Source organism: Aplysia californica, unplaced genomic scaffold, assembly GCF_000002075.1.
Source record: "Aplysia californica isolate F4 #8 unplaced genomic scaffold, AplCal3.0 scaffold00454, whole genome shotgun sequence".
NCBI classification, from domain to species: Eukaryota; Metazoa; Mollusca; class Gastropoda; order Aplysiida; family Aplysiidae; genus Aplysia; species Aplysia californica.
The window spans coordinates 580,427-602,483 of NW_004797724.1; the positions used below are offsets into that span (position 1 = coordinate 580,427).

Sequence of the window (22,057 nt, forward strand, 5' to 3'; positions counted from 1 at the left end):
TTTATGCATGCTTTATGACCAAAAGAGAGAAAGCAACAAAAGCAAAGAAAAAATTTTCCTTTTTAAATCTTTCCTCTTTATGCATATAAAAAAAAGCCAATGTTTTGTCCCACCTAGCATGTGTAGAGCACAGTGAGAGCGTGTGGCCTGACACCCAATGCGGGTGGGCACAGCGAGTTCAGGGCTGAAGATGTCACAGTAGCCCGGGTCAATCTTGGTAAGGCTCTGGGCCTCACTGACCAGCACGTTGTAGCAGCGGATCTCTTGACTGCGAGGGTTGTACCTAAACAATAGAAGATGTCAAGCATGAGGTGCAATGCACATATAATGCAATGGAGTGAAATAAAAAGTACGAAGCTGTGAACAATAAACTGAAAGAGAGTTTTTTGCTTTAGTAGAGGTTTTACGGCGCTCGCAACTGCATAAGGTCATATGAGCGCCAGAAGATTAGAGGTGCTACAAGAGAGTAACAAACATAAAAAAGAAGAAGGGGAGATAAGGACGATAGATGTTTCACAGGAAAGAAGAAGCAAACCGCACCAGAGCACCCGGCAACCACCCACTGAAAGAGAGTGAACTGAGGAAAAGCATGAAGCTATGAAGAACAAAACAGTAACAGTTGCAAACTGTGCAAGTCTGACATTAGGTAAAGTTTTATTTTTGTCTTTAAAGATCTCTTGGTATCCCGCTTTCATTACTTCTCAATATAGTTTGTTCACAAAGCACTCGCACACTGTTAGCTTTGAAAGTAGTAAGTTGGACTCACAGTTTACTATTGATATAATTGACAACATTGTCACACACTGGTTCCTAAAACAACACATCACACACTGGGTCCACACACAAGTACTCACCCCCACAACACATCACACACTGGTTCAAAAACAGGGTACTCACCCCCACAACAAATCATACACTGGGTCCACACACAAGTACTCACCCCCACAACACATCACACACTGGTTCAAAAACAGGGTACTCACCCCCACAACACATCACACACTGGGTCCACACACAAGTACTCACCCCCACAACACATCACACACTGGGTCCACACACAAGTACTCACCCTCACAACACATCATACACTGGGTCCACACACAAGTACTCACCCCCACAACACATCACACACTGGTTCAAAAACAGGGTACTCACCCCCACAACACATCACACACTGGGTCCACACACAAGTACTCACCACCACAACACATCACACACTGGGTCCACACAAAAGTACTCACCCCCACAACACATCACACACAAGTACTCACCCCCACAACACATCACACACAAGTACTCACCCCCACAACACATCATAAACTGGGTCCAGACACACAGCTTGGTGGCTCAGGTCCTCCTGTTCATCATCCGAGAAGCTTTGGAAGCCAAAAAAGTAAAACCTTATCAGGCAAGAGGGTGACCAACATACACGAAAAATGTGTGGCATTTCAAGAAGCCTGCTTGTTGTTTGTGGGCTTTTGTCAGTCTCATTTCCTTTGTGACTTTTGACCCCACAAAACCATTCCCTTTAGTCATTTCAGCATGGCCCCTACTATTGAGTTATTTAGATTATGCCTTCCAATGCACTTTCTTCCAAAATAATTCTGCCAAAGCCATTCTCATCTTCAATCACAGAATTCGTCTGTAAGTCATTTAACTCATTTCATCCAGCCTACATAGATATACGTAGGGCCTGAGTCACATCCGGTCTGTGTAAATAGACGTAGTGGGTATTACTATACAAAACTGAGCTCTTATCCACGTTTCCGGGTTTTCCCAAGAGAAATAAAATATCCCCCACGATATGAAAAATAAATTCCCTCTTTTCTTTGCACAAAAATTATTGAAATTGTTAAATACTAAGACAAACTGTAACAAAATAAGTTAGGTGATGAGAAGACAAAGAAACAACCACCAAAAAAACAGCTGTGCAAAGGCCATTATGTGTTTGTTAAAATACATGAACCACATTTTCCGTTTTGTTTTGGGGATAAGCGGAAAACGACATAAATCTAGAAAAACAAGGCGATTGGATTGAATTTAGTGCCTTGAAAGCTTCGTAGAAAAGCATGACCTAAATCACAGATTAACTATAAGTCGCTATGGGTGAATTGAGTGCCAATGAGCCGCAGCCTGATGAAGAATTGTATTGTTTTTCTCATCTCTTTTCTTCCTCCTTCTCTCTAATAATGTTATAATATCATCTTTAATCAAAATCTAAATGAAATCTCACATCGATAACATAATGCATAGTTGGCATTATGCATATCTAAGTTTGATCCAGTTCAAGAGAAAAGACAAAACATAAACAAATGAAAACTTTAAAAATTGGGTCTTGCCAGTGTTAAATGCAAAAAAAGTATCATACTGCAAAAGTGGGAGAAACAGGTAACTATCCACAAAAGTTGCTCCTTTTACAAATGTTTATTCCCTGAAACTTAAGCAAATATAAAATAAATTTATTATTCCTTGCTTTAATTATGATTGAGCGTGTTACCTTTTGCAGTTGCCATCAGACTTGCTGATCATGAGACACTTCATTGCTCCTGGATTCTCGTCACCTCTAGGAATCAAACCTGAAATGTTGCAGATAAACACAGATGCCTGATCTATACAAAATCAAAAAACATTTTTTTTAAATTATGAAATTATGAAATTGACAAATAGCAACATTTTTTTAAACGACAGTATGGGATGAAGTCCCAGAGAAGCTATTGAAATACTAACAACAAAGGACAGTAGAGTAAAATTGGTCGCTTTTAAGGACAAGCGGGCTAACCCAGATTCAAAGGGAATCCAGAAATCTTGACCTACATCAAGAGTGGGCATTGCCCTACCTACAGGAGAAGTTTGGTTTCATTGGTGTGTATATTTGTTTAGTTATTGAGAAAACTCTCCTTGTTTTTTAATGAAATTGAACAGGAGCAAAAACTTTACCTTCCATTTTCTCAAAACAGCATATTTCGAGATAGCCCACATGTCCTTAAAAGCGACCAATTGCTACACAAAAAAGACTTCAAAATTCTTACCAATACATGTCTTGCTGGCAAAAATATTGGAGCGGGTGAGAGTGTGAGCATTGATCAGTGACTCGTCAATCCTCATGATAGTCTGGTCACCACTTGCCCCAATCCATGTTGCCCTTCTGCCATACTTGGCACCTGCAGCCAAATAAACAAATGAGTAATGTCACTTTCACAACAAAAAATTCAACAGTTTCAAATGGGGATGGGCATTAATCATATATCAACAATGTTACCAACTGGAACAAAAAACTAAAGTACCAGGCCTGACACAAATCAAATGAGAGGAAGGAGAGGACATAACGACGCATGGGGTAGGCATCAATGACCAACGGAGGCTAACAATCATGATGACAACGTGGGGGGCCAATCCTTTTCTAACAGTAACACAGTAACTCTTGTCAGTTCATTATACAAACATGATTTAGCCTACACATAAAGGCAAATAATTAGGTACATAGTATGTATCAATTATGCAAAAGCTTGGCAAAAACCGAGAGAAAGAGAAAATGTGTTATTAATAAATCAATTCAATACATCAAAAATACAAGATGACAAGAAAAAAACAAGACTACTCACCCACATTAGGCACTGGCCCAGGCACACTGTACCATGGGGTGTGTTTGCTTTTCACTGGGGACTCGTCCAGGCCATTGCGACCCAAAGCACCTTTCTAAAAAATTGGAAAACATAATTAAAACATTAAATAAATTATAATTAAATCTTGACTAATTCCAACCTAAACACTTTGTGCCATTCTACCATCAGTCTTCTGTTAAAGCTAAGAGTTGTATCTTTCAAGCCTTCCCTATAGTTTTTACCTGAGGCTACTCGGTGAAATCATGCGCTTTCCTTTTCTTAGAGTATTTAGACTTTAAAAAGAACATTATGAAGAGATTTTTTTGATTGAACTGTTCATCAAAAACTGCTGAACCAACAACCATGAAGGAGAAACTACAAAAACAAACAGTCAAAGAGTAAGCACTAACTTGATGATCTCCACAAGTGTAGATCTGACCGCTGGTCAGCAAGAAGGCCGAGTGGTGGCTGCCGGCAGCAACCATGACAGCTGGGAAGGGCAGAGGGACCTTGGTTGGACGCCCTCTGTACAGACACAAGAATATCATACACCAAAGTAAGAACAGCTCGTCCTTATCTCCCCTTCTTTTTTATGTTTGTTACTCTCTTGTAACACCTCTAATCTTCTGGCACTCATATGACCTAATGCAGTTGCGAGTGCTGTAAAACCTCTACTAAAACTAACTGTCACGGTACACACAGGATCCACTTAGTAAGAGAGCAAAATACCTGTGCTTACACTTAAATGCATTAAAAGCTATGAAAAAAACACTGAGCCAATTGCTACACAAGGTCAGAGTAATTACGTGTCACAACACGGTGGAATCAAGCATTCATCAATTTTGGGGCACATGGCGTTTTTGGTCTTATCTTACAGCATGTTCATTTGCCCTTCTTATGGTGAAAAACATCTATCTATATAGAATAGAAGTCGAGACATTTGTGAGAGGGGGAGATGAAGGGTTGACAGGGGTCAGAGGTAAAATTAGCGAGAAAATGGCCACAAAAGTTTGGCAACCTCCAAAGCTGTAATGTCCTTGGAAACCACAAATTCATATTCTTATGCCTTTCATCAATATTTCTCAGTAAAATCCAAGCAGGAATATGTTTTTAAATGGACATTAAAGGTGTTGAGCCTAAAGCAAAATTATTGGAAGCAAAAAAATGCAGATTTCTTCATTTCATTATTTTGACGACCGCCTGATGTCACCATGATGCCACACACACACATATACATTTTTTGTTTTTTGTTTCTCCAGATATACAATAGTTCAATTTCCGACCTAAGGTAAGAAAATAAACAAGAATGAAATTCTGACACACAAGGGACACACTCAGGGTTGTACAAAATTTGATCCCATCATTCAGTTAAAACAATATAGAGGCTTTGTTTCTCAGATCTTCAGGAGAGTTTGAAACCTACTGGCCTGGAAAAAAAAACAAAGCATATTTTTTCAAAAGTAGTAAGTGGAAATAAAGTCTACAGTTTAGGTAGGAACTTACTCTATCTTAGTATGACCTTGGCCAAGCTGTCCATTGTTATTGCTGCCAAAAGCATACACATCTCCATTCTGCAAGAGGACCACTGAAAAAAAAAGGATAAATATTTTATTGTTTAGATATTTCTTCAAAAATCTAATGAAAAACTAAATAACAAAAAGAGCCTTTACAACTCCACCAACAGGACGTTAACACCAACATCTCTGGCAATAAAGTATACCCAGCTACCCCTTTATGGTTGGGGTTTTTTTTAAGAAAGTGTTTTACTACCTTGGTTGTATCATTAATAAATGAAAACGACAATGAAACAAAGAGACATACACAAATTCACATTAGAATATGATAATGCCAGTCCACGCAAAGAACATTGAATAAAAACAAATAAATGCCAACACATGAAAACATATATGCCGAAGTACAACAACAACAATAGTGAGACTGAAAAGAGACAGAAAGAACCGTCCACATTGGCTTGTACAATGCTCTTCAATCATAAAATCAAATATACCAAGACCTCAAACTAATGGAAAAAACAGGAAGTGCATACAGAAGACACAAAATGATCAATCCAACTCACATGTATGGTGCAGACCCACAGCAATCTGTACAGCAGGGCTGCCAGAGCCATCGATCTGTGTCTCCGCAGGTGTCAGGCTGACCAGCTTGGTGATCTCCGCCTCTGCCTCATTGGTGCCTTCTGAAAGAAAAATTTCACATCAGATGATGTTGTCATATGCAGAGGCAAAACTGGCATCTCTCACTTTTTACTTCTTCGCTAAAGGTACTTGTTCTTGAATCAAACACCATACAAAAGGGGAAAAATTTTGAAAACAAGTAAAATATTTTTTAGTAGTAATTGTCTATAGAGAGGTGTTGTAAATACAGAAAAAAATGCTTCACTTATGCGTGACTGAAAAACAAAAAACCCCAATAAAGTACATATCCTAAAAGTACTCTGAAGCAGAAGTATTCATCACTTATGTGTGAAATCTTTAAACAGCAAGGGTTCAATGAAAAAAGGAAGGTCACAAAACTGCAGATGTTTCCTTTGGCCTTCGCCTTGCGTGCTTCGTCTTGTCAGGCTCACCTTCACTAGATGTAATGGCTGACTCAGTCGCAAATTGTCCATTAAATCTATGCAAAGTTTCTGTGCTGTACTACAGATTCAGGATCTAAAGGTATCTTTCTTTATATGCCATAGATGTAACTAAAGTACTAGATCTAGATCTAGCACGGACCATTCATCCCCCTACGTGATTACCACTACTTGTTCTTGGTCTTAATATTTCATTATTCTGAGCTCATTCATTATGAACTATCAATTCTGGATCAACATCAGTATGGCATCTATCAATATCCTCGTTATTGTCAAAAATCTCAAATTTGAGCGTGATTGTCTCAACACCATAAGACTTCTTGAATGCATTGACAGGAGGAAAACATTACAACTCATTTGAAGTGAGCTTCTTAAGTCATTTGCGACACAAAAATTTTTATACTTCCCATAAACAAAATTCACAACAAAAGCAGAAGGTAAATTATAGCCTATTTGCTGTGGCTTTTCCCACAACTTACAAAGTGCAGTAGAAGAGTTTTCATGTTTTTAGAATTCGTGCATGGCCCAGCTTCCTTCAAGAGGTGCAGGAAAAGAGTTAAACCTTCAAGTGCAATGCCTTCACACGGCTATGTCGGGTCATATAACATGTCTGATAAGTTACACCAATGTGGTCTTTTCCCTGTCTTCCATGTCAAGTAGTTACTCCCAATTTAAAAAGCTGAACCATCCACATTATGAAATGAGTCACACTAACCTCTTTGTTTCCTGGCTTTAGCAAGCTTTTGAGCCTGCCGCAGCTGGAGCTTATCTTTTTTACCACCAGCCTCTCCTTTGAGAGCTCTTCGAGCCTCTGCAGAAAGCAACAATAAAAAATCATTTACAAAAAAACAAACAAACAACAAAACAATGAAACACATATTTTATACCATACATGGAGTTGTTTCAGCACTGCACGTCTGGTAAAATAAATCCTTATATTTCACATGTGAAATTTAAGCATGACATTTCACACATGATTATAAGCAAAGTTTGCATAAATTACTCAGCACACTATATTTGCCTTCTAACCCTCTATAAGCACAGTATAGACTTGAATCATATTATTCCTAGAAATTGCAATGTTATGGTAGCCGGCTTTTGCCCTCATTAAAAACTTCGTTGCGAAGTGTGCTCACTATGGGTGGGCACTCAAATGAAGTGCAAAACACCAGTCTCCCAGTCTCACTGTAGTCGAGAGTTCATGCAACCTTTCTACATTGCCCTTAAATTTGTTACAAAATGCGTCAGACTTTGATGCTGTTACATTCAGATCATTAAGCAGTTCCTCGGGTCAGGGTCCTGATAAAATCATTGACAAATCTCTACAATATCGATTTTGGGCTATTAGTGGATTTCTATGGAAAAATATCTCCCAGATTGATTGCACTAGGTCTCACAGCTTACAAAAATAGCTAAATATTGACTTTGAAGAAGCAGTGCTCCTTGAAAAATAACAAAAATAGGTGAAAATTGCTCTTGACAAAGGTGTTTATTGCTCTTTATAATTATTGCACACCAGATGTCTATATATCGGCGGAATCCGCAACTCCAGTCCAGTCTAATGGTAATATCGATAAAAGTCTAGAAATCCATTGTTAGCAATATTCTTAGCTTGAAGCAGGTCACCATACAGGCATTTCATTGGTCGGCAGGGGGGGTGACACCGAAATTGAAAGTCTTGATTGGCCGAGACGTCAGTAATCGGGGCAACCCGCACCCATGATTCACCGCGGCGACGCTGAACGGTCAATTTCATCAGCCATATCGCTATCCAAGCCGTTTGTTTTATTTCAAATGTGAGACTTGTTCCAAATCAGTCAGCAGAAAACACACTTTCCAAGTTATTTTGGACGTCACACAATTACTTAAGGTGAGTAATTTTATTATTGTTACTATTCAGTTCTCTAGATTTTGTCCCCGGTCGATTTTACATTGAAGATTCTTTTTACACAACTTGCTGAAACAAACCAAAACTGAAACTGAAGTAACGATAAAACGAGAAGGGAAAATAATTAACATTGTTATTGACGAACTAATGAACAGAAGCACTTCAGAATAATTTAGATTAGTAGAGATTAAACATCAGGTGAACATTCATTTCATATTCGAATCCTCAACTTTTCCCTTCCGTATTATTGTCGGTCTAAATTCAGGTACTACCATTTATAACTTCTTTTCAATTTCAACTTCCTTTTCACCGTCTCATTGAGTCACAAATACACTTTTGTCATTTCAATAAAAAATAGAATGTGCTGAACATTGTTATTGATGTACTGAGGAATAAAAGCACAATAGACTTCTGGTAAGTTATTGTTATACATAAAAATCAAGATTGCTCATTATTTATTTTTATGGAAGTGGTTTCGGTCACGCTCAAGTTCAAGCCCAGCTTCTGATACTGAAAATAAAAGCCTCTCTCTACACTGCGTAACATTGAACCACAGTGAAGACTTACTCGTAGAATTGTGCTTCATGTATGACCTAGATTTGTTCATCTGATTTTTATGAACACTAACCGGATACATCGCAATGGAGAATAAATCATTAGACAGGGTCTATGCAAATGAACTTGGAATGAAGCCTTGACATTCCTTCCTATATTATTTCAGTTTTGAGTGACAGTACACTTACAAAGTTTTCTTATTTGTGCCTATTTGCAGGTGAAATACACATCATCAGCCATGCCTTTCCCAAAACCTCACTAAAAGCCTGAAAGTAACATATGTACTTCACCAAAGAATCAGAGGTTGGCTTTGGGAAAAGCTAGAGCGGCTAAACAACAAAAGAGAGACAAGCAAGAGCAATCTGCTTTAATATTTATCTACTCCACAGCCGTCTACTAGTTGCAATACATCTACACCTCAGCCATCTATCTCTGGTGAAACCGTGACACTGTTTCCTACATCTGCCCATTAGCTGGTACACGTTGAAGGACTGAATGTTTCATCTTCATCAGAATCCATGGGCTCTTTCATAGCTTTCTATTTATAAAGTGTTACAAACACATGAATAACCCCTTCTCACAAGCTGATAAGACATTATGAGTAGTTACGCTCATTCGAATAACCTTTCTAGACGCTCTTGATGTTATGAATGACCTGAGGTTCTAAAGGGGATAATATCGTTCAATTTCCGAATGTTTTGCACTCAAATTGTTCTTTGTACCTGCACAATGGTATTCAAAACTATCAAACAAGCTTATTTTTTATCAGGTAATATCATTTCATTCAAAATCAAGCTCATTTGAAAGGTTTTGTATGGAAAAATGGAAGTCTTGTTTCCTGACTATCCTTTCGAGCTCCTCATGTCTAAGTGGGCCAATTTCTTCTATAATTTCATTGGACGAACATCTAGAGCTACCAACTTGGGGTGCTTTTAATGAGACGTATGCTTCAATTCCGAACCAACGCAGGCGGTTCTAGAAGAAGGCCACAAACGCACACAAACTCAAGCAGACTGACGCACACACACTTGACCTGCGTGAATGGGGATCCGACTCGGGACCCGAATTTCAAGTAAGTTAAAGATGATGCGCGTGCGCTGAGCCAGGGGCTACACTGATTCGGGACCAGAACACAGGCGAGGTGCCAAAATAGGCTTATCAAGCGACATAAACCCGGCCCCCGCAGGACGACGGTTAATTAACACAACTGACGTTTGGGACTTGCTTTTTCCTTCAAGACAATGTAGCACTACACCAAAAAAACACAGTGGATGGACAGTAGACACTAAATTAACTCTTTAGACCCTGAATTATTTGCCCCCTTTCCCAGAGTTTTTTCTTACAGTTACCTAAATCTGGCCCGCTATGTCTCATTATAACCCCAAAAACTTGCCTCTAACTTTTAAATGGCAGAAACAAAGGTTTTGTCAATATTAATAAACTTGGTTCGGGAATAGTTCTGAAAAAGAAGCAAAAACTAGCACTAAATGAAACGACATGAAACAGGGCTATTACTGCTGGACGTTCCCAGCATCTGATGGGGTTTAAAGAGTTAAAAAATGAATTTTCAAAATGACACAACTAAACAGTGGAAACCTCTTGAATAAATGATCATCAAATGATTTCCTCCCCTTGAAAAGTACTAGTCACTTTATTAAACAATGTAAAAACACTGTTCAGCTTATTTGCATTGTCTTTTGAATTTTAGGACACCCTTATTTCTATCACTACACATAATTATTAATAATCGATATGTCTTAGAAAAATACGACCTTAGACATTCTAACAAATAAACACACTTGGTTAATTACTTTTCTTGAAATAAAAGTTACTTCCCTTGTTAAATAGAAACTTATTTTTACCGTCCCTGACAACCTCAAGGAAACCTGAAACTACATATTTAAATTCGGACAAAAACTAACTCAATGTTGACCAGTGTAATGTAATGCAAAAGTGTAGTATGCTTGCAAATGACTCCTAGCCTTTGGTTTGTTTTGGCTGCGGATCAAAGTAAAAGTCATCTCTATTCTTACAACAACATGCCATATAAGTGCAGTTTCTTAATCTTTCAACTTTTGAATATAACGTCTTCTGCTTACTTAGCTTATGTTTACGTAATTATTTTGTTTTGGGTTTATTTCGCAGTGGCAGACATACGGAAAGCATACTGGGCCTAATAATATTATGTAATTTGTGTGCCTAAAAATAGAAGAAACCCCCCCCCCCCCCCAGACATTTTCAAATCCTCACTTTCGGAATGAAAATTTTGTATTCATGTAAGACTTTTAATAGGGACCACTTGGCCACTAGACTAGTCATTTGAACGTTGTTGATTCAGATCTATTTCATCAGCTGAAATCAGTATGGTATAAAAAAATTATGACACTCGTTACGATGGTAGATCATCATCTATTCTACTTGTGAAAATGTTAAACGTAATCAGTCGTTGAAACTCATGATTACAATTTGGCAATTTCTGCGTAAGATAAATCATGATCTCCCTCCATAACTCAAATAATAAATTCTTTATCTCCAAGTACCTAAGACGAAAAGTAACAAATACAACCTATTACCAGAACAAAAAGAAACAATATATAAAAGAAACTCTTATTATCCGCACTACATACTGCCGCTGTAAAAAAAATTTAAAAATTGGTGTCATAAAAGTCTAAAACAAAATAAGCCACAAATGTCTGTAGCGACATTTGACAGGACAAGCTTTTTTTTTTTAAAGCCCCTTGACTCGGAAGTTACTTTGACAAACTGGGAAATAAATGACACACTGGAAGACAACAACAAACCAGTACTAATAATGCTGTTACAAGGAAATAGTAGTAAGAATATCAGAAGAAACAACAAGGACTGCACTTTAGAACCCAAAGAAACCCCAAAAATACTATGCAGTATTCAAAAAAATAAAAAAACAAACAACCTAGCAACCATTCACCTGTACATAAAAAATATATATTAAAAATTTTTTTTTGTGTACTCACGAACGACATCCAGCAAGCCTCTCTCATCCAGCTCATTGAAAGCCAACTTCTCCTCCCCACACACCCGGCACACGCCACACTCGGAGCAGCCAGAGTCCCCAGCACCACAGCCACAGGGCCTGAGAACATAGGTCAAAGGTAACATGCACTTCTCACCATTGAACATTCACACAGAGGACAGTTCAAAACTTTATTTTTCCTTATACAGAAATCATACATTTAAATCAACAGTAGAGAAGATTGGGACAAAAGGTTACATGAATCATCATCATCACATAAAAAAAAGAAGTTATAAAAAGCTATTTAAAGTCACAGTTTATCACATAGGGCCCCTTCTAACACTGGGCTCACAACATACTCCATAAGACCTCACTAAACTTGTCTGGTTCACTCATTTGGCCAAGTAAATCACAAGAAACATCTTTTCCTTAACATATTATAGCAATAACATGTCCAAGCACGGCCAACTGCCAAATGCCCATTTACAGCTGGTCAGCAAGAAGAACATATGATGGAATACCTCTCTGTAACAAACTACGTTTTGTTTGTCAGACCTGTCTCTTCCTGCTGCCATTTCAAACGGCTAACCTAGGAACAATTACAGTGGAACAACAACTTCCTTTTTCCAGTTTTGTTAGTTTAGTTTTAGTAGAGGTTTTACGGCACTCGCAATTGCATAAGGTCATAAGAGCGCCAGAAGACCAGAGGTGTTACAAGAGAGTAACAGACATAAAAAAGAAGAAGGGGAGATAAGGACGATAGATGTTCGATAGGAAAGAAGGAGCAAACCACACCAGAGCACCCGCCAACCTCCCACCAGTTTTGTGCATTTTTTACATTATAGTGATTCTGTATAAGACGGCCACATGTCTAAGACGGACACTTTTCTTCTCAACAAAGGGTGGTCATCTTGCAGTTTCAACTGTATATATTTGTTTTAATTATTTGCTTACTGAGTAAAATTGAGTGCTATGGCCTAGTTGCAGTAAGTTCCATATTATAAGATATATAAATCTAAACATTTCTTGTACACTTTCACTGACCTACCCACGGTTGAAAACATATCTGCAAATTAAAAAATGTAAAGAAAGAAAATAAAAAAAAGCAGAAAAAAAAGCAAATACATCTGACGACCGAGAGACTCACATGCCCGGATTCCTGTCTTTGCGCCCGCTGTTGATACAGCTCACCCCATAGCCGGTGCATTCACGGCACACGGGGCAGATCATGCACACCTCATAGACCCACTTGTGCTTTCCTGGCAATACAAAGGAAAGGTTTCAATAATTACGCGTCTGATTCTGATCTAGAAGTATTCAAACCCTTTGATCCATGAGCCTAAAGAACCCAAGCACCTGAGCTGGATTTACCACACCCCCCCCCCCTCACACACACACACAAGCTGAGACCTGGCTCTGGCACACTGTGTATAGCGTGAAGGCACATTGCTTTATTTTTATTCTCAAGAAGCCAGGCCAACAGTCAAAACATGGATAAACCCAAAGTACACTAATGTTGGAGACTTACAATATGTTTTATACAAAATAAAATCACCCATTTCCATTCAAACACTCAAGGCAACTCAAAACCTATCACTTAACTATTTCAATTCGAAAGTAAGTCTCATATTCTTGTCTGGGTCACTGTCCTTATAAGAAGTCTACACAAGTACATTACTCTCAAAGCATAACAACAACAAAAATATTTTACAAATTTATGTAAAATCTCTAAGCAGAATATGAAAGTCTCTGGAAGTCCTATTTCGACAAGCTTCCCACTCCACAGTCCACATAGTACATCATATCCTAAATCACAACAAAGTCAGGAAAAAAATCCCACACACACATACACACACAAACACATACACACACAAACACATACACACAAACACATGACATCTATAACATTGCACATACCTGGAGGACATAGGCTATCATCAACCTCCGCTTCCTCTTCATCTTCAGCCATTGTGATGTTCAGGGTCGCTGTGATTTTTAAAAAAATAGAGAGAACATGGAAATTTTTAAATTTTATACCTCTCTCTTACTTAAAAGATGGATGACAAACAAATGCAATGGAGATATCAACTATAGAAGTTAAATACACCATCAAAATCCCTCCTTCCCTGTATATAATTTGAAGGTGCGGTGATTAAAGGCTAGCCAATAATGAAGTCGATCAAACAGCTATAAATAATGACTTGTATCATATGGAGTAAAATAGACTTGATTATAAAGCTGGTGTTTAAATATACACAAAATCAAAAACTCCCTCATAGCAAGCCTTGGCTAATGCAAGATGCAACACATTTTTCCAACTTACATAGACATGTGCTACACGTTTGAGATGGCAGTTAAGTAGAGCTGCATCCTATGCATGACTACAAGTTGTCACTGTCATTCATCATTGTCGCAGGTCAAAATCCGATGTTTTTAGGAGAAGATTAAATCCTTTTATTCTAGACAGGACATTCTGATAATACAAAATGTTTAATTCGTCTAAATAAGTTACTATTTTAACTATTTATCTCCTGAGGCGGTTTCCCCACTGCGCTGGAGCACTCTTTTGTTAGGAAACATGAGAGTGAGATACACATCATTAAATTGGTCATTAAATTAAAACAAATGGACCTATCTTGATTTTGAGACTTCCTCACCTAATGAAAGAACTGGCTGTTAGACACTTAATTGCAGAAAATTAATATGTGTCACGACAAGGATGAATCAGGTGCTCATCAGTTTTTTAGCATATGGACTCAAGGGTATAATCTTAAAGCCTGTTTATTAGCCTTACTTTTGATGAAAAAAATATCTACCTATCATGAAAAGAATTCAAGATATTTGCGATTGAATGAGGTAGGGGTTGCCTAATATTAGAGATAAAAATAGTGAGTACTGAGAAAAAGGCCGCCAAACTTTGGTGACTCCCAAAACTGCCAAGTCCTTGGAAAATGCAAATTTACATTATTAGTGCGTTTGATTGACATTTTACATTTAAATCCACGCAAGAATGTGTATTTAAAAAGACATAAAATTCAATAAAAATTGTCAGTTTCTCCAATTTGATTATTTTAACGAGCGCCTGATTTCACCACGATGCCACACATATAATGTTGTCATAGTAATAGAATGTGCTTGAGCTGCTGGCTGTGGATCACTGGCACAGTGGTTCCGACCGCAAGCCACTAGTAGCAGCTTGCTAGAGATTAGGAGTTAAGAACAGTGAGACAAAGACTAATAGATGCCCCCAATCAGGTTGCAGTAACTAAAGGTTGAGAGGCCTTGATCAAAACTAAATCTTAATCAATCTCCACCATCAGCCTCCTGGCACTTACCATCCCGTGGAGAAGCGGCGTGCGAAGAGAACTCGCGTCCGCACTGTCCCTTGTTGTTGATGCCAAATGTGTAGATCTGACCCTTGGAACTGAGCACAACAGCATGGGCCTTGCCTAGACACACCTGGGCCACACGCACATCACGCAGCTCAGTCACCTGGCCTGTAGAAGAGGGACAGGATAGAAACAAATACAAACCAAATATCTCCACAGAGATCAATTCAAATGGAATCTTATCATATTTTATTTCTTTTAACTTCCAGTTATTTTTCACTTTTCTATTAAAAATGTAGGCTAATTTCAAATATAGTCTCTGCCAGTTTCCTACTTTTGCCAAGCACTAAACTAATTTCCCTCCAAAATGTATCTTTCTGACACATTCGATTACAGTTATTAAACTTGACCTTCAAATTCGTTGAATCCCAGTGTTGGTTTGACACAATGTGAGCTTTTATGATTGATAATTGAAGGCACCAGTGCAAGCTGTGTAAAAAGGCAGAGTCCCTCAAACACACACCTGTGCCACATATCTTTGCCAAACAAGTTTCAGTGTTGGTCCCAGCATTCGCCAAAGTTTGGCTACAGCTACGTCTAGCCTATCGCTGGTCAGTGGTCAGGGGAAAAATGTGATTGTGACACATCTCTTCCGACATTCCTCACCTATACCGCTACTCTTTTTCATACGTATGTTAGGTGAATATGAGTAACTTGACTTTAATTAATAAAAAAATGAGAATACTTTTATCTTAGAGTCCTATTTTTCTTTTAGTCCAAGTTTGTTGTATCGGAGTTTCACAGTACATACATATAAGAACTTGCAAACAATATCAGCTTATTTTAGATTTTATGACTAGTTTCAGCTCACCCATTGACAAAAAAATACATCTACCTACAAGCTTACAGTCATTTAAGTTTAGTCAAAAACCAATACATGCATACAAGGTCGCTTTTACAAGAAACTAAAGCATTTTAAAAAATCCTTCCGTGTGTATAGTCACTCTTACTAAACTTGCATGACCGGCAATTTTCATCAACACAACATCTCTCTCTTAGATCCTGTCTACGGCTAACCTTTGGTACCCTTTACCGTCTTATAAAAGGCCACTCCATTGCCAGGACACTTTGCAGCTATACTGAATCAATGGCAGGATGTGATTAAGCCAAATACCAGCACAGAGCTAAGATGTACCCAAGGGTTATGTGAACAGACTGGAGTTGGGAACCAAACTTTTTTTGTTCCGTGTATCCCTTTTTCTAAAATGTCATCAATGAGATGAAAAGATTGGTGCTATTACATAAATCAAACACAAATGAAAAATTCTTTTCCTTATATAAGTCAAAGGGGCTAAAGCAAAGCTAAGAACAGAAGCCTACCAGAGGTGGGATCGCAGTGGTGGTTGGTGTCCTTGCCAAACATGTAGAGCTCCCCGTCCCTTGTCACCACAGCACTGGTGCCACTGTTGCATGATGCCAGTGTCACAAACTTGGATTCCAGGCGACTCATCTTTCGCGGCTTGGTCGGCTTGGGCTGGCGCCGTACTTTGCCTTAAGAATCAGATGCATGTGTGTGTATATACATGTGTGTGTGTGCGTGTACATACAAGGATTCGAGATCATTCTACTTCATTGTGGAGAGTAGGTTACATTATAAACAAGCTTTTTTACAATAATCACAGAATGCTATAAGAAAGCATAACACCTCCCCCCAACCCCCACAATTATTAAGAAAATGGAGGAGGCTTTTTCTTTTCCTAGTTTCTTCCACATATGCACATTTCAGCAAATTACATTCAGAAAATATTTTGGTTTTATCTCCAAGAAAATATTATTTTTTTAAATACTGAAGGTACAGTAAAAAGTTTTTTAAAAAGGCACTGAAGCAGCTCTCCTCCATACTGTCTGATTACCTAGCAGAAACCAAAAGTAATTCTGATTAAAAAACCAATGCAAGAAATATTTTCTCAGAAAAGAAGTAACTCACCTCCCACATCTCCATCTTCCCCTCTGCGGGCAGTGCCGACAAAATAAACACTGCCATCCTCAGCCACCATCAGAGCGTGCAAGCCGTCATGGCCGAGGGCAATGTGTGTGATCTTGGGAGACTTTGTGATGGTCAGCTCGGCCCACTTGCCCTGAGCCTGGCTGGACTGCTTGATGCCCAGGGAGGCAGCTTTGCCATGGTACAAGACCTGCAGTGGAGTAGTAGTAGCAATATTAATAACAATAATAATAATAATAATAATAATAATAATAATAATAATAATAATAATAATAATAATAAATAGCATTTATAATGCCATTTCCATTTTCTAAAAAATGTGCAAGGCACATTAGTCAAAAAAAATCACATTTAAAATTACTTGACAGGTGTATAGGTACAACATAATATTACGCATACAAATACAAATGTGCATATATGTATAAAAGTTGTTAAACAGTAAGATAAGCAACACTTATGCTTACCCTTTGATTTCTTAAAAACAGAATATGAACACGCATAAGAATGGAGTCACAAGACAGAGAACTGGCCTTTTTGAAGTGTATTTATCCACACTAAACAGCTCAAACTGATTGAAACTATTTACACTAATAAATAAGACAATAATCCAGTTTACAAAATAGCAACCATCAAAAGTAATGCCATACAGTTTATAAAATTCTCTTAATTAAAACACATCAAAATTTGGTTAAAAATTTTTTTTTTCAAAAGTACCCCTGATTATGATAGACACTGATGTTCAATGTAAGAATGAATATTTCAAAGCTTTACATCAATAATAATATAGAAGAGCATGCACCTATTACCTACAAAAATACTTCATTTATATTAAATGTTGCACAGTTCTAGGGAACAGCTTTAATACAACCCGCAAGGAAAACACAAATTCTATCAGCAGCCACTACGATGCTATGAAACAACCACAAAACTATTCTAGAAAAGCAGTGCTTACCTTGCCCCCAATAGTTTTGATGAGGCTGAACTCTTTGCCTGAAACCATCATTACGGTGTCTTCATCAAACCCTGAAACTGAAATGATCAAATACAGCTTTCTGATCAACACGCACAGAAACAGTATACCTGACAAAGCTACATGTGACAGAAATTTACATTTCTTTTTAATTTTGGCAATAAGAAGCATAGAATCATAGATCAATTTGCATGTTTCATTGATTTAATCAGAAGCACCACAACAATCATTGTCATACTGTGCAAATGAAAAAAGCAAAATGACAAACATAAACAATAACTTGAAATAATAGTTCAAAATACTGCCTTCCATCTACCCACCATTAACGTAGAGATGAAAAATCTATTAATGTATAGCAAGCAAACAGAAACTATTTCTAACATTACTCTCAAAGCCTGCTTACCAATGGTTCTCTTCTCATATGTGTAGTCGAAAGGGGTGCTCCCCATCACATCCATGCACTTGCGGGTCAGTTTGAGTGGCACTTCATTCACTTGCTGCATGGGAGGATTGCTGATAGGGCTAAAGGTCCGTATCACAAAACTGTCCTCCTGGAAATACAGTCAATAGAGATGAAAAGTCATCTTTTTTTAAGCTTCTGAAAACCATAACAGAATGCTCGAAGAAAAAAACCCAAAAACACAAGAATCTGCTACAACTTCATACAATAATATTACCAATATGCATGCAAAACCTATCACAATTTTGTTCAGGACCCTTGAGCAGTGTCAAAACTATAAAAGTCAATACCAACAGTTTCTTCATAAAACAGTTCAGATTCCCATCTATCTTTATATTTATCATTATTTTTCCTCATTCACCGACATTGCCCAATACCAACTTAGAAACTGTTACCCTTATTGTGACGTTAAGTATTTAGCCATAAGATACCACATTCGTTTAGTTGGACAAGAAAATAAAGTTCGAGGTTTTCATTTCATTATGTACAGAAAAGCATAGAAACACTATCAAACATCATATCCATGATTCTTTTACCTCTTTGGCAGGGGCTATATAACCAATGTTTTCCCCATCACTGAACAGCAGACTGTGGCCTGAACTGTTACCTGGAGACAAGAAGGAATGCATCCGGTAGACAAAAGGCATCACACAAATTGTTTTAGATTTTAGTTCTAGTAAGAGTTTAATGGTACTTGCAACACAATAAGATCATATAAGTACCCAAGACTTGAGTTGTTACGAGAGAGTAACAAACATCAAAAAAAAGGAGAGAAAAGGACGATAGATTTTGTAAGGAAAGTAGGAGCAAACCACACCAGAGCACCTGCCAACCAACTACTACTCAAATTGGAAATACATGTTCTTAGTGCAAATTTCAATACACACTTCCAAGACTCCAAAGTAAGTTACACTGTTCAAAAACAAACTGCTCATTACGTATTTTCAAAAGACATTTTTTAGAAAATACAAATCTAGTCCACAATAAACAGGATACCAGAAGAGCAAGCTGAAGACATGGGTTTCATCATGTACAATAGAACCTTGTCATAACGCAATCCCATAGGACCTACGACATGGATTAGGGTGGGGGTGGGGGGAGGGGGAGGGAGACGGATGGCACCATAAATAATTGAGGATCAAAATGTGTTCATTTCATTAATTTTTTTCTTTTTTTTGGGGGGGGGGGGGGGGGGGGGGTTTTTTTTTTTTTTTTTTTTTTTTTTTTTTTTGGGGGGGGGGGGGAGAGGGTGGTTCTTTGTTTTGTTTAGATCACGTTTTTCTTTATTTCAAATCTAAGTGACATAGACATACATGCATGAGAAACGTATGAATGTGATGAGGTGGATGGATATCATTATGGTGACAAAACAGATCAATTGGAACATCTGGGTTTCTTTATGCCTTGCCAGCCAGTGAGTAGGGGACTGGAGTATGGGGAAGAAAAAGATTTGGAAGCATGCACGAATGTATGTGTGTATGAAGGAGTGCAAACGTCCACAAGCAGCACAACTGATATCACAGACTTGTGTAAAACTCCCCCACTCGCAGCAGCTGATTACATTGTATTCCTGATTATAGTAAAATTTTCACTTTCATCATTTTGCTTTTCGTCACAATATACATTGTGAATGGGCTTTTGATCACTAAAATCTCTTGAAATGTGAACATTACAACCGAAACTATGTTTTAAGCATGTTCACTATGGACAAAGCTTTTAAAGACTAAAAATACTACAATTACTTGGGATTCCAGAAAATTAATATAACAGACAAAAGCACCTTTACGTTAAGTGCATTATACTGAGGATTTTCTGTATTTCTAAACTTTCCAAACAGAAGTCTGGCATTTATGACAACACTGAACACCTTATAAACTCTTCAAGATATACCAGTCTAAAGAAATTTCTTGAACCAAAAGTTCCCAAAAGCAATATGTATCAGGATAAAGAAAAAATGTAACATATTTTTTCCTTGAAGACTTCTTCACCAGCAGCTGGCTGTGGTTAGCTGTTAGGTACTTTGGCACCGCATGCAGAAGGCGCTACTTCAATTTCCAAGTGGGGAAAATTTTAAACTCTGTCTTTCTGCTGAGACCAGGTAGACCTCGACAGGCAGGGTTGAAGCAGACAGCCTCCTAAATTATCTAGAGAGAGTTGATGAGGCATAAAATGTCAACAGTTAAATAGTTATCTTCCAAAAATCAAAAGAAAGCATACCATCCATGCCAAAGGTGTTCTCAGGGGCCAGAGTGGCTCTGTTGATGACACAGAGACTGGGGGTGTTGCCTCTGTCCCACTTGCACAACAATTTACCCTGAAAAATCAGGAAAGTGAAGAATACTCAGTTAGCCTAGAAATATTATCTTAGCATAGGTTCCTTCGCTGCAATATCCTAAAATATACATGACCACACATCAACCTATTCCTTTAAAATCCATTTCAACCATCTTGGCGAAATCTACTTGTTACTACCTATTCCCATCTCACTTACAGTTTACAATACGTTGTCATAATGACAGATAGTGAATAAGGTAACAGCAAAAGACACAGTATTTCACATGATGAATATGGGCCATACAAAAGCTATTTATCATTACTCATTACTTTCATAACTTATTGCAACAAAACTACTTGGGTAAAAGTTTACTCTGTATACAAATGATTGCTATAACCCTATGATTTTGGGGGGGTTTTTGGTGGCTTTTTTTATTTAGTAAGTATTTTACAGTACATGCAACACAACTAGGTCATACAAGTGCCTAAGAAAAAGCACATATCCAAACAAGAAGAACACATTCAACGCATTCCCTGGCACTGTGCAATATGAAATAAGGAAAGTTCATGTTGCATAAAACAAAATTAAATGTCAAACATTTACTTACAGCAGCAAATGCAAGGAAAGTATTCTTGTGAACAGGGAAATCTTTTTTCTGACTCTCCAGTTTTCCCTGAAACAGCATTTGGGTAGATCATAAATTTATCGACAATTTATCATTTTCTTTCTGTTGTAATACATAAAGAATGCAAAAAATCATAATAATAATCAAAGATACCAGCAGTGTTTGAGTTTTTTTCTACAATTTTTTAAAACCATATTACAGCAGTCTAAAGCTTAACACACCAGTGCTTAGGTAAGTTCAGGCGCAGGGCTCAAATGCGAGTGTGTTGTTTGGGCAAAAACAAATGCATCAACAAGTTCACTCCTCAGCATGATCCTGTCAAGGGCAAACATTGTGCCCCCCCATCGTGTTTTACAGCACAGATGTGATCGGGCAGTATAGTGACTACACATTTTTTACTGTTTGGTTGATTAGCTGAATGAGTGTGGGTTTTTGTTCAGTAAAGTATGATCTGAAACGCAGTATCCAAGCCTAATCTAGATCTAGTCCTTTCAGAGACGGGTCTTAGGGATGACTTTTATATTGTAAAAATTTTGTTTTCATAAATCAACGAGATCTTAAGCGAATTGGGATCATTAGCAGTGGGATCTAAGGCGGAGACTACAGTATACTGACCCATGTACTGAGACTGGCATTTATGAATACAATAGCACTAAAGCAATTAACAACGATTATTTGATCAAATGTTGCTATCAATATCATCCGCTTAAAACAACTTCTATGCATAAGAATATGTGGCCAGCCAGATGTAGTAAATTTA

At 37.8% G+C, this 22,057-nt stretch overlaps 1 protein-coding gene across 8 annotated transcripts in view; it reads right to left on the reverse strand.

Annotated features, from left to right (window-relative positions):
* LOC101848305 (E3 ubiquitin-protein ligase MYCBP2) overlaps positions 1-22,057 on the reverse strand; it is a 131,588-nt gene that overhangs the window by 98,210 nt on the left and 11,321 nt on the right. For all 8 annotated transcript variants that reach the window (XM_035971539.1, XM_035971538.1, XM_035971537.1 and 5 more), the window contains exons 8-27: positions 21,280-21,345; positions 20,615-20,711; positions 18,934-19,004; positions 18,341-18,488; positions 17,920-17,996; positions 16,950-17,157; positions 16,343-16,513; positions 14,969-15,130; positions 13,551-13,619; positions 12,781-12,892; positions 11,635-11,753; positions 6,914-7,009; positions 5,680-5,799; positions 5,106-5,187; positions 4,013-4,127; positions 3,603-3,696; positions 3,030-3,161; positions 2,498-2,576; positions 1,302-1,376; positions 114-283 (exon numbers count right to left, since the gene is read on the reverse strand). In XM_035971539.1, coding sequence (XP_035827432.1) covers positions 114-283; positions 1,302-1,376; positions 2,498-2,576; positions 3,030-3,161; positions 3,603-3,696; positions 4,013-4,127; positions 5,106-5,187; positions 5,680-5,799; positions 6,914-7,009; positions 11,635-11,753; positions 12,781-12,892; positions 13,551-13,619; positions 14,969-15,130; positions 16,343-16,513; positions 16,950-17,157; positions 17,920-17,996; positions 18,341-18,488; positions 18,934-19,004; positions 20,615-20,711; positions 21,280-21,345 — 2,263 coding nt within the window. The remainder of the gene's footprint in view (positions 1-113; positions 284-1,301; positions 1,377-2,497; positions 2,577-3,029; positions 3,162-3,602; positions 3,697-4,012; positions 4,128-5,105; positions 5,188-5,679; positions 5,800-6,913; positions 7,010-11,634; positions 11,754-12,780; positions 12,893-13,550; positions 13,620-14,968; positions 15,131-16,342; positions 16,514-16,949; positions 17,158-17,919; positions 17,997-18,340; positions 18,489-18,933; positions 19,005-20,614; positions 20,712-21,279; positions 21,346-22,057) is intronic.